General features: G+C 38.2%; 1 protein-coding gene across 1 annotated transcript in view; it reads left to right on the top strand.

Annotated features, from left to right (window-relative positions):
* The window catches only part of Tbc1d8b (TBC1 domain family member 8B), a 71526-nt gene that overhangs the window by 29463 nt on the left and 24924 nt on the right, over positions 1 to 17139 (top strand). Inside the window, exons 8-10 of the mRNA XM_051177911.1 lie at positions 14151 to 14300; positions 14966 to 15116; positions 15590 to 15804. Coding sequence (XP_051033868.1) covers positions 14151 to 14300; positions 14966 to 15116; positions 15590 to 15804 — 516 coding nt within the window. The remainder of the gene's footprint in view (positions 1 to 14150; positions 14301 to 14965; positions 15117 to 15589; positions 15805 to 17139) is intronic.

The raw sequence follows: 17139 nt of genomic DNA, 5'->3' as shown, positions 1-17139 counted from the left end.
AGAAGAATGTATAGCATAACTTTAATAAATTCAGCGACTTTTATGCTACAAAACTTTACAAATCTAAATCTCAAGAGTCTAAATCAATAAATCTAAATCTTAGCACAGAAAGGACTTCAAGAAGTTTGTCCTTTGTCATAGGACTCATGAGGACCTAAAAATGTTATAAAGGACAAATGCTTCCAGAGGTAATTGGGATTATGCATAAGCACCAACTCTGTTTAAATTTTAACTAGGTATCAATTAGATGTTCCATGGTTTAATAAGTAAGTTACCCTAAAACTTGGGTGTATAAACACATTTTATAAAATTCTGACCAACTGCTTAAAAACATATTGGTGTTGAATTTTGATTTGTATAATAAAGAAATATTACTAGATGGATTTTAAAGTTACTAAATATAGGAAAATTAGGCTCTTTTACCTTAGCTTGAGTCAAAAAAGGCCCCAAGAGTAGAAAGCACTACTAGATCCCTTGCTTTATTTTAAATTGCATTACAAATGAATCATAAGACTAGACAGCTGTGGTTCTCAACCTGTGGGTTGCAACCTGTTTCGGGGGGGGGGGTGTTTTGAACCACCCTCCTAAGACCACCAGAAAACATAGATATTTACATTACAATTCATAACAGTAGCAAAATTACAGTTATAAAGTTGCAATGAAATGATTTTATGGTGGGGAGGTAACCACAACATGAGAAACTGTATTAAAAGGTCACAGCATTAGGAAGGCTGAGAATGACTGCTCTAGAATGTCTAGAAAAGTAGAATTGGATTTTAGATAGGCAAGTATTTTTGACAGATTATCAAAGCATATGAAATTGTGTCTAATTAGTTCATGATTTTTGTCTTAATTTCTACATTTTTAATTATTAATATTGAGTTCCAGAAACACTTATTCTACTTGATAGAATAATAAGTTTTCTAACTCTAGAATTGCAAATAAAAGATGATAGAGCTGGGACCTGTAACCCCAGGTACCTGGGAGGATGAGGCAGAAAAATTACAAGTTTAAGCACAGCCTATGTAACTAAGGGAGACCCTGTTTAAGGATTAAAAAACAATGTATGTCTCTTGTAGAGTGCTCCTTGCTTCTTAGCTTCTCTGGTGATATGGATTGTAGGCTGGTAATCCTTTTCTCTATGTCTAATATCCATATATGCGTGAGTACATAGCATGTTTGTCTTTTTGTGACTGGGTTACCTCACTGAGAATGTTTTCTTCTAGTTCCATCCACTTGCCTGCATATTTCAAAATTCCATTGTTTTTTCCACTAAGTAATCCTCCTCTATTGTGTAAATGTACCACATTTTCTGTATCTATTCTTCAGTTGAGGGGCATCTAGGTTGCTTCCAGATTCTGGCTATTAAAAACAATGATGCTATGAACATAGTTGAACAGATGTCCTTGTTGTGTGAGTGTGCATCCTTTGGGAATGTGCCTAAGAGTTGAATTGCTGGATATTGAGGCAGACTGATTCCCATTTAGCTGAGGAACCCATCATACGGATATTTCCAAAGTGGCTGTACAAGTTTGCACTCCCACCAGCAGTTGAGGAGTGTTCCCCTTTCTCCACATCCTCTCCAACATAAACTGTCACTGTCCTTGGTGTTTTTTTTTTTATTTTAGCCATTCTAAGGACTGACCCAGACACCCTGAACGTGGGTGTCAGTGAGGAGGACTGGGCAGTCTATGGGGCATCTGATAATGCATCGGTATTTAACAGAAATAGTAGTTAAACCCACATGACTGATTTTTGTTTGCCTTAAGAATAAGGAAAAGACAGTCAGGCATTTATGGCTCATGCCTTTAATCCCAGCCCTGGAGAGGCAGAGGTGGGCAGATCTCTGCAGGTTTGAGGCAAGCCTGGTCTACAGAGAAATTCCAGGGCAGGCTCCAAAGCAATACAAGGAAACCCTGTCTCATTAAAAAAAAAAAAAAAAAAAAAACAATAAGGAAATATTAGCTAGAGACATCTGTCTCTAGGTAAAGGCAATTGCCACCAGGCCTGACAACCTGATTTTTGATCCCTGATGGAAAAGGAAAACTGATCCCACCAACTGTCCCTTCACATTCACACACACACACACACACACACACACACACACACACACACACACACACTAAATGTAATACATTTTTTAAATAATAAGAAAGTGTGCTTTCTGTGACTACTACAATTAGAAGTATGTATTTTAGCTCAAGGAAAATAGATTTATTTCTGAGTTAGGAAACCAGAAAATTTGTTAAAATTAAATTAAAGTTAGCAGCCTATTTTAAATTATGGAGTATGAATGGAGTGCCTTTTACAGTAAGCTTCTGGTGTTTGAAAGAAGTGTTTCTTTGTATTTTTTGTCTATTTTCTTTTTTATAGCTCAATTCTGTCTCCTAATCACTATTTATTGTGCTGTGCTTTTTAGATATTTTAAGTGCATTATTTTATAGAGAGGTTATACACAAAGAAATATCAACCTTTGCCCTATTTTTCCTTCACAGTTAAAGCTATAGCCTATTTCTAAACAGTGCTTGATTAAAAAAAAAAAAGAAAGAAAAGAAAAAGAAATGAATAAAATAGCCTTAAGGGTACGAGCCATAAAATAAACAACCTGTGTTATTTTCTAGATGGGGCTGGGTTGTGCTCAAAAAACAAAATTTCCTTTTATAATTGTGCTCACAAGTCCATACCATTTGAAAATGGTATTAGCCTTATAGTAAAAGTCAGAGGGAAAAAACAATTCACAAGAATTAAGCTTTGTTATTTAAATAATCTAGTTCATTGCACTCTCTAACAATTCACATGTTAAATTGTTTCAAGCCACTGACTTTGTAGATGAATGTGATTTATGAATACTTCATAGGCAGTTATGAATACAGTTAGAACACTTGCTATTACAAATTTATATCTGGGGCTTTTTTTTCACTTAAGTGCTTTTTTCTTCTTCCTCTTGAATATTTTTCTAATAGTTTGAATATACTATCAATAGGTAATTGCGGCGCCTGTCATATGGTTTAATGTAAATAATGTGCATTGATTTTGCCTGCAAACATCATTTTGTCTGTCTGTATTTACAAAATAGAAGCTGTTACTTTCCATCTACCTGAACCATGGACATCATTCTTATCTTCTTAAGCTGGTAAAAATTTGAGGGATCAAATTATTTTAAATCACTTAGGATCTTTGACATTGTTAATTTTCAGAAGTGGAGTAAATGAAATGTATTAAAAATGTAGGTAATAAAAATCACATGGAAATACAAATACGTGAAAGCTGGGCAAGATGGTGCCCAAGAGGCTGAGACTGGAAGATCTTGAGTCCCAGGATAGCTTGAGCTATGAGACGGTCTCAAAAACAAAAGTAAAACAAGCAAAGAAAAATTATAGTAGAAAAGTAGGGCTCCCTGATTTTAAAATGTACTATACAGCTATAGTAAACACCATTGTGATCAAAGCATTAGAATAGATATATATGAATGTAATGTGTTGTTTGATTTTCTTTTTTCTTTATCCCCTTTACTCTTTGGGTAGCCCACCACCCAGCTACCAAATAATCACATAGAGACATAACTTTGTTTATCCCATCTACCTTTTGCCTCTGGGATTTTACCTTTTTCTGTTTCTGTATATCTTTTCTTTCCTTCTTATTCTGTATCTGGCTATGTAGCTGGGTGGCAAGCCCCCTGCATGCTCATCTCCTCCTTTTCTCACTCCTCCTTCTTCTCTTTTTCTCTCTGTCTGCCACCTTCCTATCCTCTCTGTCTCCTACCAAGATAATGGTTGTTCAGCTCTTTATTAGACTAACCAGGTGTTTTGTAAACAGGCAAAGTAACACAACTTCACAGAGTTTAATGCAACATTAAAAGAATGCAGCACATCTTTGCATCATTAAACAAATGTTCCACAGCATAAACAAAGGTAACACATCTGAAACTAATATTTCACAACAGTAATGGAACCAAGAGTATGGAACTAAACCTTAACATATATTATTCATTGATTTTCAGCAGGGATAGACGTCAATTCAGTAAGGGATTAAAGTCTTTTCAACAAATGGTTCTGGGACATGGATAACCGTATATAAGAGGTGTATTTGGACTCTTCCCTTAAAACACAAAATTAAGTCGGAATGGATCAGAGAACAAAACTGTAAATCTGAAACTTCCTAAGTCTTAAGAGTAAATGTAGCAATGAGTCTCTATGCCTTTGAATTAAGGACAGATTCCAATAGGTAATTCTCTAAACATGATAATGAAATGACCAAATAAGCACTTGAAAAGCTTTCTGCATTGTTTCTGGGGAGATAAAACCCCAAACCATAATAGGATACTATCCATTCATACCACTATCATTGCTACCATTTAAAAGGTTGCTAATAACAATTCAGGAAGATATAAAGATCTTGAAAACTCCATGGACTACTGTTTGGAATTTAAAGTGCTGTACTGCATTGGAACATAGGTAGTTCCTTAAAATGTTGAACATAGATTTACCATATGCCCAGTATTCTACCCATAGATATCCACCCATGAATACGAAAATGTTCTCACAAATACTGTTCATACACGTACCCAGTGAAATTCTTTATAATCATCAAAAATTGTTTAAAAACAGCACTATCTACAAAATTATTAAATGGAATGTATTCATACAGTGGCATAATTGTCTTAGTTAGTGTTTGTATTGCTGTCACAAAACACTATGACAAAAAAGCAAGTTGGAGAGGTAAAGGTTTATTTGGTTTACACTTCCATATCACTGTTCATCACTGAAGGAAGTCAGGACAGGAACTCAAGCAGAGCAGGAACCTGGAGGCAGGAGCTAATGCAGAGGGCATGGAGGAGTGCTGCTTACTGGCTTGTTCCTCATGGCTTGCTCAGCCTGCTTTCTTATAGAACCCAGGACCACAGTCACAGGGACAATCACAGGGATGGCACCATGTACAATGGGTGGGTCCCTCCATCAATCACTAATTAACAAAATGGCTTACAGCCAGATCTTATTGTGGCATTTTTTCAACTGAGGTTTCCTACTTTCAGTAGTTTGTGTGTCAAATTGTCATAAGACTGCCAGCACACATATTATAAGGCAAGAAAGAGAAATGCAGTGGTGATTCATGCAATTCCATGTGTAAACCTTGACAAAACTATGCCAAATGAAGGGGTCCAACACAACACATATGGTAAGATTTCACTTATAGGAAAGTCTGAAATAAGCCAATGTATGGTGATAAATACAGGTAGTCATCTAGAATCTGAGTGGCATGGAGAAGGTGATAGGGAGTGACTAGAAATGATAAGGGTTTTTTTTATATACTTTAAATACTGCTAGTAAGAGCATATCTGTGAAATCTTTAGAAATATTTCTGTTTTTCTTGGGAACCTGATGGGAGATGTCATTCTGTATATATGTTTCTCATATTGGTTAATGAATAAAGCACTGTTGGCCAATAGGAAAGCAAGATAGGTGGGACTAGAAGATGAGGAGGAGAGGAAGTGGTAGGGAGGAGTTCTAAGATGGAGGGCAGAGAGAGGAGGAGACCACGTGAGACTACGTGGAAATACTTAGATTAATAGAAATGTGTAAACATTTGAGACAGAGCTAGTGAATAAGAAACAAGTAACAGACCAACAGAATTATATTTAATACAGCATCTCTGTGTTTTATTTGGAGCTGGTGCTGCTGTGGGACCAGACCGGCAGGGGGAAAAACATTACTCGTAACATGAACCTGTTTAAGGGTGGAGTTGCTGAGTAGTATTATAATTTTAACATTATAACATTGTAGTGGAATACATTGTTTTATATGTGAGAGTTCCAATTTTTATAACCACCACAATGAGTATACATATATATACATACAAACAGAGAGACAGAGAGAGAGAGGCAGAGAGAGAGAGAGAGTTTGTCAGTCTGAATTTGAGACAGGACTTCACTTTGTACCATAGACTGGCTTTTAGCTTGCAGTGTATTTCAGGCTGGCCATGAACTTGCAATCCTACCTCAACCTCTTGAGTAGTGGGATTATAGGCATGATCCACATTATCCAGCTTATTTATGTTTATGTTTAGTTTAGCCATTTTTATTCACATGATATGGTATTTCACACTGGTATAATTTTGTATTGTTTTTAAGCAACATATACCATTGATCCCATTTAGTGTGTTTTTAGCTTTGAGGTTTTTCAAGATACTTTTGTTGGGGTTAACATCTTTTGAATAGATCATCTCTAATCTAGCCTCCCAGGTTGATGGTAAGCAGTCTAGTCTTGATTTTACTGAGAATTCTTTTTTCTTTCTTTTTTTTATTTATTTTATATAACCAAGTCCATTTAAATGAAAACAAACATTTATAGACAATATTTGGGAATTTGGGCTTCGTTCTTTCCAAACTACTTCCTGCTGGTAAGGGGCGCTGTCATGGGGGATTCGAAGGAGATTCAGAAATCCTGGCTGTAGTCTGTAAGGCTGCTTTGTCCAGCTGTTTTGAATGTAGGATCGCCTGGTACTCTGTTTCAGGCGGTCTGGCGTGAAGAAACCACATTAGTCTGGAAGGAATCCACATCTTTTCATTTTCTGTGGAAATAAAAATAGAAATCCTTTTCCACAGTAACTTGTCCTTGAACTTAAATTTTGGAGTCAAAGCATTTTTTTTAATTTAATTTATTATTTTACATGTGGATCCCAGTTCCCCCTCCCTCCCTCCCTCCCCCCAGCCCTCTCTCCCTTTTACCCTCTCTTCCCTCTCCCATGCACTCTAAACACCCTCCCCTCCCATTCCCCCACTCCAATTCCATATGTAGGGGAATGCCATCCATTTGGAGTCATGTAGATCTGACAGGTCATGTGAAGTAGGGATTAGGGCTTCTCTCCTGTCTCTAGATTAAGGCAGTTATCCCTCCATGGGGATGTGTTTGCAAAGTCCTTTTGTGCACCAGGGATACATCCTGGCTCCACTGTCTGAGGTCCCTTAGTCTGCTCAGTCCTTCTGGCTGAGACCCATATTCAGCAGGGCCTGAGTCAGTCCTATGCTGGCTTCCCAGCTATCAGTCTGGTGGCCTGTTAGCTCCTCCTTGTTCAGGTCAGCTGTCTCTATGTGTTTCTGCCGCCTGGTCTTGTCCTCTCCATCTGCATTGGGTTCTACTTCAACTCATTGTTTATGTATGGGTGTTTGCTCCTGTTTCCAACAGGCATTAGTTGAGGGCTCCATGGATAAGTTAGTTGTTGATCTCACTCTCCAGGAAGGGCATTTATGGTAGCCTTTCCATGGAAGCTCAAATTGTTAGTTGGCAGCAGTCTTATAGTTCTCTAGACCTTTCTTTATGCTCAATTTTATCTTCAAACCAATATTGGCTCCCTCTTTTATGTTCTCTCTCTGTGTGTGTGTCTCTCTCTTTCCTGTCTTCTATACCTAACCAGGCTCAATCTTCCTGGTCGCACATGTTTTCCTCTCCTCCCCCTCATTTTCTCCTACTTCTCTCTCCATTCGCTGCCCCCCACTTCCCCTGAGCTCTGGGGGACTTGTCCCTTCCCAGTTCTGTGAGGGACTTTTTATGAATCTCTTAGAATACACCTTGTATCCTAGTTCCTCTGGTGGTGTGAAGTATAGGCTGGTGATCCTTTGATCTAGGTCTAAAATCCATATATGAGTGAGTACATACTGTGTTCCTCTTTTTGTGACTGGGTTACCTCATTCAGGATGGTTTCTTCAAGTGCCATCCACTTGCCTGCGAATTTCAAGATACCATTATTTTTTTCTGCAGAGTAGTATTCCATTGTGTAGATGTGCCACATCTTCATTAACCATTCTTCAATTGAGGGGCATCTAGGTTGCTTCCAGGTTCTTGCTATTACAAATAGTGCTGCTATGAACATAGTTGAACAGATGTCTTTGTTGCATGGATGTGAATCCTTTGGGTATATGCCTAAGAGGGGGATTGCCAGGTCCTGTGGTAAACTAATTCCCATTTTTCTGAGGAACCGCCATACTGACCTCCAAAATTGCTGTATAAGTCTTCACTCCCACCAGCAGTGGAGGAGTCTTCCCATTTCTCCACATCCTCTCCATCATGAGTCATCATGGGTGTTTCTAATATTAGCCATTCTGGCAGGGGTAAGATGGTATCTCAAAGTTGTTTTGATTTGCATTTCCCTGATAGCTAAGAATGTGGAGCATTTTCTTAAGTGCCTTTCAGCCTTTTTGATTTCCTCTATTGAGAATTATTTCTTCAATTCTGTACCCCATTTTTTAATAGGGTTACTTGGTGTTTTGTTGACTAGTTTCTTGAGTTCTTTGTATATTTTGGAGATCAGCCCTTTGTCGGATATAGGATTGGTGAAAATCTTTTCCTAGTCTGTGGGCTGCCATTTAGTCTTGTCCACTGTGTCCTTTGCCTTACAGAAGCTTCTAAGTTTGAAGAGGTCACATTTATTAATTGTTTCTCAGTGTCTGTGCCCCTGGAGTTATGTTCAGGAAGCAGTCTCCTATACCAATTTGTTCAAGGGTAACTCCTACTTTCTCTTCTAAGAAGTTCAATTTGGCTGGATTGATGTTGAGGTCTTTGATCCATTTCGACTTGAGTTTTGTGCATGGCGATAGACATGGGTCTATATGCAGTCTTCTACACACCCTCATCCAATTGTGCCAGCACCATTTGTTATTCTTTTTTCATTCTTCTTTTGAGTTGTAAACTTTGAGGCAAAGTCTTTGCTTCCCAGCCTGGTCTAGAACTCACTATGTGGCCTAGGCTGGCCTAGACTGGCAGTAAATAATCTTGTCTCTGCCTTCTGAGTGCTAGGATCACAGGTGTAGACATCCATACCCAGTTTTATATAAGTTGTTTATCTCTTTGTGGTTTCAGAATTCTCTCTTTGTATTTGAGTTTGTATTTGAGTTTCATAGGTTTGGCTATGGTGTGTGTAGGTGTTTTTTTTTCCTCTGAGTTTATTGAACAGCTTCTTAGTTGGTATTTTGTGGGTGATATTTTATAAAAATTGGATTATTTATTGCTATTGTCTTTTTTCAGACATTTCCTACTTTTTTTTTTACCTCTTATCCTCCTTTAGGACTTTGTTATGCATAGATCATTGGATTAATGGTTTCCCACAAGTCTTTGAGATTCTATTCACTTTTCTTTATGTATTTTACTTTTTCACTTGTGGATAATCTCTACTGGTTTGTCAAGAAAACCAATTCTTCTGTTTGCCAGTTGAAATACATTCTTAGAGTGAACTTTTCAGTTCAGTTATCAACTATACAATTTGTATTTTTACTATTTCTATACCTTTATTAATGTCCTTTACTTTGTAGAACATAATTATCTCTGTATAATTTGTCATTTTAATTAATAAACATTATTTGAACAGTTTGGGGCATGTAGAAAAATTAAACAGAAAATACAGTTTCCCTGTACTATTTACCTTCTCTGACTATGATTTCTCTTATTACTAGCCTCTTATGCTGTTTTGGTAAATCAGTTAACAATTGATGAGCCAGTACTAATATGTACTATTAAATGATGTCAAGTCCATAATATACAAATTCATTTTTATACTATTCAGTTTTGTTGAATTCATACTCTAATATTGCAGCAATCACAGCATCATACAGAAGTTTATCATTGCCCTAAAAAGTCCCATGTGCTTTAACGTGTTAAACCCCTTTCCAAGTTCTGGAAGCTATTTATCATTTTATTGTCTATATAATTTTGTAATTTCTAGCATGATGTATAATTGAAACATCAAATGTAGCCTTTCAAGTTGACTGTCTTTCAATTAATAAGATGAATTTCTCTTTTCTCAATAACATAATTTGGTATCACATCTATTTTAGTGCTGAAATATACCCAATTTTTAGAGGTACCACATTATCTATCCTTTCACTCACTACTGAAGGATACCTGGTTGATTCAAGCTTAGGGGAATTAATGAGTAAAGTTATTATAAGCATTCACATGTATGTTTTTGTATAGATGTGAGTTTCTAACTCATTTGAGCACATGGGTGGGAGTATCATTACTGAACTGTGTTGCCTTTGTAAGAACTACCAAACCATCTTGCAATGTAGCTATACCTTTTTTGAGACAGTGTTTCTTTGTACTGCTATGAAGCCTGTCCTGGAAATCGCTCTGTACATCAGGCTGTCCTCAAACTCACAGAGATCCACCTGCCTCTGCCTCCCAAGTGCTGGGATTAAAGGCGTGCACCACCACTACCTGGTGCTATACCTTTTTTAAAACCAGAAATGAGCAAGGGTTCTTGTTCTACATCCTCACAGTTACTTGGTATTGTCAGTGTTTTGATTTTATTGGGTATGGGTTGTTTTTTTTTTAAATGTATTTCCTATTACTGTGTTATGGTGAATATTTTTGTATGTTTATTTGCTGTTTATCTCTTTATATCTTTTGCCTACTATTTATTGGATCATTTATTTTATTTTCCTCTGATGTTCACTCAGTTCCTTCAATTCAAGCTACAAATAGTTCCTTTAAAAATTAATTGGCCTCTTATGAGTCCTTGTAAATACTTCCTGCTTTCCATTAAACCAGTGTCATAGTCTGACTTTTTTTCCTTGGCCTCCTGGACAGGCTAGCCTTTTCTAATGTTTAACAGGAGTTGTTAACATATTCTTATATAAAGGGTCTAGGAAGCACCAATTTAATCTTTATGAAATCTTACCAAAGGGTTCTTTAGCTGTGCTTTTGAGTTTTACTGCTTTACTAATAGTAGGCCTGGCTTTTATCCTTGCCTAGAAGCCAGATCTTGTTTTGCGATCCTGGGTTTATTCCCCACATGCCAAATATTAAACAAACAAATTTGTACTCTTGCCAAAAGGGCCTGTTACGTCTTTGCACAGTGGAGCATATAGACATAAAATCCCAAATGAAGAGTGGGATTTAGAGAGAGAGAGAGAATAAATGTCAATGGTTCCACTTGAATCAATGTGTAGAAATGGGAAAAAATGCAAGGTATGTTAGCAGACAGCTGGGCCACAAAGAATACAGTGAAACTCTTTTCCTCTTCCCTTTGCTTTGTTCACTTCCTAGTTTCCATTTCCTGGTGACCATTTTTACATCCATTTTCCATCGCCAAAATATTACATTCCAATCTTCTGTTGATTGGTTCACATGGATTGTCTTTAGAATACCCTTCACCTTGCCTACCAATACAATTCCTCTCAAGGAATAAAATAAATGCTACCATCTCTGTAAGGCCTGTGTGTGAACTCTCACATGCATGTGTGCAGAACAAATACAGGTACAGTACAAAGCCACGGTACCCATGCGGAGGTCAGAGGAGCATTTTGGTGTCAGTTTTCACCTCTTGCCTTGTTTGAAGCAGTCATTCTTGGTCTCTGTAGCTGGTTTGCAAACTTTGGGAATTCACCTGTTTCTGCCTATAATCTTGCCTAGACGTGCTGAGATTTCACACATATAAGTACTTTGTACAGCTATGCATAGGCTCTAGAGATCTGAAATCAGGTTTTCTTGCTTGTATAGCAAGAACATTCTTTATATATACAAAATTGGTTAGTTTACATCCCCATTACAGCTTCTCCTCCCTTTCCTTCTCTCATTCCCTCCTCCCTTCTATTTCCCTCCAATATACCCCTCCTCTGAAATTGCTCATATCATGGTGCCATAAGACCGAGCACCTCCCCTTTTATTCAAGCTGAGGAATAGGTTCTCAAGAACCAGCCAAAGTACCAGAGACAGCCCCTGCTCCCACTGCCAGGAGTCCCACAAATAGACCAAGCTGTTCAACTGTCACATATGCAGAGAGCCTAAGTCAGTCCCATGCAGGCTCCCTTGTTCTTGTTCAGACTCTGTGAGTTCCCATGAGCCAGGCTAGTGGTTTCTGTGCATTTTCCCGCAGTGTTCCTGACCCCTCTGTTTCCTACAATCTCTCCTCCCTCTCCGCAGCAGGACTCCCCAAACTCTACCCAATGTTCCACCTTGAGTCTCTGAATGTGCCTCTGAATAAAAGCATTGCTGTGACAACTGGGATAGTCACCAATCTGATAACAGGGGATGGCCAGTTCGGGCTACAGCAAGAAGTTTTACATACGGGGGGGGGGGGGACTCATCTCTCCAGCCCTATGAGGTGTTTGTTGTTTTTGTTTTGTTTTGAAGACCCTCCCATATGCCTTCTTTAATAGTTAGGGTATGCTATAAAAAATAAACATTACCCCCAAATCTCCCCCCGCCTTTTTTTTTTTTTTTTTTTTTTTTTTTGAGATAGGGTTTCTCTGTGTAGCTTTGGAGCCTATTGCCTATCCTGGCACTCATTCTGTAGCCCAGGTTGGCCTCGAATTCACAAAGATCCACCTGCTTCTGCCTTCCATGCCACCACTGCCCAGCTACCCCCAGATCTTAACATTATAAAATTATTTGGTCTTAACATTATAAGCATTTATTTCTTAGGTCACAGCTGAATGAGAGTTGATTAAGGTAATATCAATAAATTTCACTCCATAAAGTCCATATGGTGTCCCAGGTTCCCAGTGGCTACACCACCTTGTAGTATAGAGATTGCCAATCTATAACCTCTTCTAGTAAATAAAGTTTTGAGACATAACCATGCCATTCAATTATGTTTTGTCAATGAGTGCATTAATACCACAATGGGAAAATTGATTAGGGACCTTATGATCCATGAAACTTAAAATATTTGCCCTCTGACCTTGGCATAAAACTTTTATTGATCGATCCTTCATCTGACCCTGTGAAGAAAGAATCTGGGTCCACTAGTAAGAGTAGTTTTTTACAACTCTCTAGATATGTTGATAATGTCCGCTTTATAAACTTTGTATATGAAATCCAACATCTAGTTACCCTCAGGGACATTTTCTGTTGGATGTTTCTTTCTTTCTTCCTTTCTTTTTATGTTTTGATTTTAGTTTTAAACCTGCTTTTCCAAGATCAACTTCTGAGTTTGCAGAATTTAGTAATCATTCCATTACAGGTTTGATTTCCTTCAGTGCCTTGAACTTTTAATTCTTCCATTTTTTATCTGAGGCAGTATTTTGTGTGAAGATATGACTCAAACCTTCAGAAGGTTATTTTCATTCCCCACTTTGAAAGACAGTTGAATAACTCAGACCCCTCTCTGTTGCTTTGATTCCCTTGAGAAGCTCAGGGGGTGCACATATGTGCATACTTCCAGATAACCAAGAAGATGTCTAACCTTTCAAAGTTCCCTATGCTTTTCTGGCTATTCGTATCTTCCTTTCAGATTTCTAGGCACCTCTTTTTGCCCCAAGTGAAATCACCAAGTTACGCAGCCGTGGTACTAGAAGCAGGTCACTGGGGTTTTCTTTAATGCCCTGGAAACAGACTCTTTTCAGAGCTGAGCTGTGAATCAAATCAAATCACACCTTAGAAGTGGACGTTTGTCAGGAGCTTCCTGTTACATCAAATGTTGACTGTGCTGAGAGTACGGTGGCACTTAGGGGAAACTCCAGAAGATCCACAGGCTGCCTTTCTGCTGGCTTCTCATGCCTACTCCATTTCTGAGTTAGGGCAGGAATAGCCTCGAGTTAAAGCCGCTGAGGATCTTACTAAGGTTCATGAGGGGATTTGATGCTTCCTCCCTCTCCCCCTCCCTTTCTGTATGTGCTGGGGATAGAACCCGGGCTCTTAAGCTTGCTGGGAAGTCACTATTCCATGGAGAACTAAGCCTGCATTCGTTTTCTTTGAATGAATCCTTTGGTTAACTTGTAGTGTTCTGAAATGGTTTAAAAGTTTGACATTATTTTGTTGCTTTTGTGAAGAATGGGCTCACTGAGACTCTGAGTTTGTAGTTTCCAAGATCACTTTGTTCATAGTCTTAATTTTGACAAGAAAACAATACTTCTGGGACATTTCTTGAATATTTATATCCATAGAGCATGGCTTACGAATAGCAGACAGAACATTAACAGATTTTTCTTTCTTTTTGGGTATTTTTGGGGGGACAGGGTTTCTATGTGTAACAGCTATGACTGTCCTGGAACTCACTCGGTAGACCAGGCTGGCCTTAAACCCACAGACATCCACCTGCCTCTGCGTCATGATTGCTGAGATTAAAGAAGTGTGCCACCACAGCCTCACAACACATTTTTCTTAATGAAACTTGTGAGCACACATTGAGGACAAGCACGTTCTGACTTTCTTTTTCAGGTTGCTATTAGTTCTGATGCTACAGGCCAGTGTGATCATTTTGAAGAGCAAGCTTTGACATGTCCAAAAGAATGCAGCAAAACTGTGAACACTGAAGCTTTAATGACAGTATTTCACCCTCAGAATTTGGAGAATCTTGATTCTAAAATGGTAAGGAAACAAAATAATTAAACCTATGGATTGAAGCAGTCAATGACAAAAAAGTCTTTAGAACATATTAGATCAGTAGTTCTCAACCTTCCTAATGCTAAAACCCATTAATACAGTTCCTCATGTTGTGGGGACCACGAACCATAACATTATTTTCATTGCTACATCAGAACTGTAATTTTGCTCCTGTTATGAATTGTAATGTAAATGTCTGTGTTTTCTGATCATCTCAGAATGATGATGACTCAAAAGAGTCATTTGATTCCCAGTAGGGTTGAGACCCACAAATTGAGAGCCACTGTACTGGATGGTATGAGAACAGAATGCTTTACACTTGAGGTTTGAAGTATTTCTAGTTTGGTTCCACAATGCTCACACTATTATCAATAGTGAAGATAAAAGAGGAATGTTGGCTATTGAGTCACAGTCACAATATGATGGTTTGAAGCTTTTATTAGGCTTTTGCAACTTTTAAGATTTTAACTGTTAGAATTGCATGAGTTTTAGATTTTTATATTCAGGATCCAGTGCTTTACTTATGTGCATATGATTTTTGGTTTTTCTAAGTTTCTAGCTGTACATACATTATTTCATGGTAAACAGCACGAGAAAGTTATTTTAAAGAAATTAATTTTTCACTATTTGCCTTTATTTTTCTGTTACAGTTGAAAGAAAAGATGAAGGAACAATCTTGGAACATCTTATTTTCTGAATGTGGGCGTGGTGTTAGCATGTTCCGGACCAAAAAGACCCGAGATCTAGTTGTAAGAGGGATTCCAGAGACTTTGAGAGGAGAGCTCTGGATGCTTTTCTCAGGTAGTACATTTCTTTGAGTCATTCATTCAATAGACATTAAGGATGCACCTTCTAGGAGTTATGTTCTGAACACAAAGATGGCTGGGACATGAGTTCAGACTAGTCAAAGGGCAAAGAAACTGTATTTACATGTGCTTTCCTAAATATCTATATATCTTCTTTCTGACAAGATTAATTTAGTAGGCAAGATATGTATATTTGCTGTTACAGGGTTCACATCTGTAGCACCAAAGGAAAATTAAAAGTGAAAACTTCTTGAAAGTGTTATTCTGATTCCTAGTAACTTTTTGTTGTAGACCCATGTAATGCTTCCCCATTCCTTTATTTTCTTTCTTTCTTTTGTGTGTGTGTATTCAGATATTATTTGAGCATAAAGGAAAACCTCAAGGTAATAAAATACAAATATGCCACTATATGCCAATCTTAGCTTCATTATATTATTCATTTTGTATGTGAATGCAATGTCCTTGCAGGTGCTGTTAATGACATGGCTACTAACCCTGGATATTATGCTGAAGTGGTTGAACAGTCCTTAGGGACCTGCAACTTGGCTACTGAAGAAATTGAACGTGACTTACGTCGCTCTCTGCCTGAGCACCCAGCATTTCAGAGTGACACTGGTATATCTGCTCTGAGGCGGGTACTGACAGCTTATGCATATAGGAATCCCAAAATAGGATACTGCCAGGTATAACTTCACTGTGATTTCAAATATTTGCATATTTCAAATGATATTATCAAATTCAACTCTAGAATTTTGGGACAAATGATAGTGAGAGAAGAGGTAGGGCAGAGATGGATAGTGGATATTATTAAAGTAAGTAGAATGGTAGTGGGAACATTTTAAACTATTGATATTTCACTATTTTTTTTAAAGATTCATTTTTATTTATGTTTCTGTGTGGATCTCTCTGTGGGTATTTGCCACATGTGTGTAGATGCACTTGGAAGCCGGGACTCCTGGAACTGGAGTCACAGACAGCTGGAGCTGCCCAACATGGTCACTAAGAGCTGAACTCAGGTCCTCTGAAGAGCACCAAGACTTCCTAATCACTTTTTTTAGCCATTTGGTGGGGGGTAAATGTGCTTGTAGTTCAAACATGAGGACCTGAGTTTGAATCTCTAGTATCAGTGTAAAAAAAAAAAAATCAGGTATGGCAGGGTGCATCTATAACTCTGGTGCTAGGGATGGGTGGCTCCTAGGGGCTTGCTCTCTAACCAGTCTAGCTGAAATGGCAAGTTTGGGTTCAGAGAAAAACCATGTCTTAAAAATAAATAAATAAATAAATAAATAAATAAATAAATAAATAAATAAAGTGGAATGGTGATTGAGGAAGAACTCACAACATCAGTCTTTGGCCTTCTATGTACCTGTAAAAGGAGAGTGTAGCAAGAGCTCTAATAAGTCAGCTATCAGGGAGAAGGCTGAAAGATCAGAGAAGCAAAGCAGCCAGCCACTAGAGAGTTCTTACTGATACCAATGCTCAGACCAAAGGGGCAATCCTGTCCTCAGACTGCATCCTCAGACTGACTGCTTCCTCAGACTGCCTCAGACTGACTGCTTCAGACTGCTGCCTTGGTCTGCTGCCTCAGACTACCATGAGCTCCTGTCTCCTCCTGCCTTATATTCCTCTCTCTGCCCAGCTATATCCCTTCCTATCTCCACCTCCTTAGTGCTGGGATTAAAGGTGTTTCACTGTAAGTGCTGAAATCACCTTTATGTAAGCTCTGTTTCCCTTTTAGACTGGGTCAATTTCTTGTAGCCCAGGGTGAACTTCAACTAACAGAGATCCCTCTGCCTCTGTCTTCTGAGTCCTGGGATTAAAGGTGTGAACCACCACTGCCTGGCCTCTATGGTTAACTAGTGTGGCTAGCTCTGCACTCTGATCTTCAGGCAAGCTTTATTTGTTAGATCATAAACAAAATATCACCACAGAAGAGCACACTCATACACATGCATACATATGCATATGCGCACAATAGATAAATATTTAAATTAATATTCATCGAGATATTGCAAATC

This window comes from Phodopus roborovskii, unplaced genomic scaffold (genome assembly GCF_943737965.1).
Source record: "Phodopus roborovskii unplaced genomic scaffold, PHOROB, whole genome shotgun sequence".
In the NCBI taxonomy this organism is placed as follows: Eukaryota; Metazoa; Chordata; class Mammalia; order Rodentia; family Cricetidae; genus Phodopus; species Phodopus roborovskii.
This window is presented reverse-complemented; position numbering and strand designations above follow the sequence as displayed.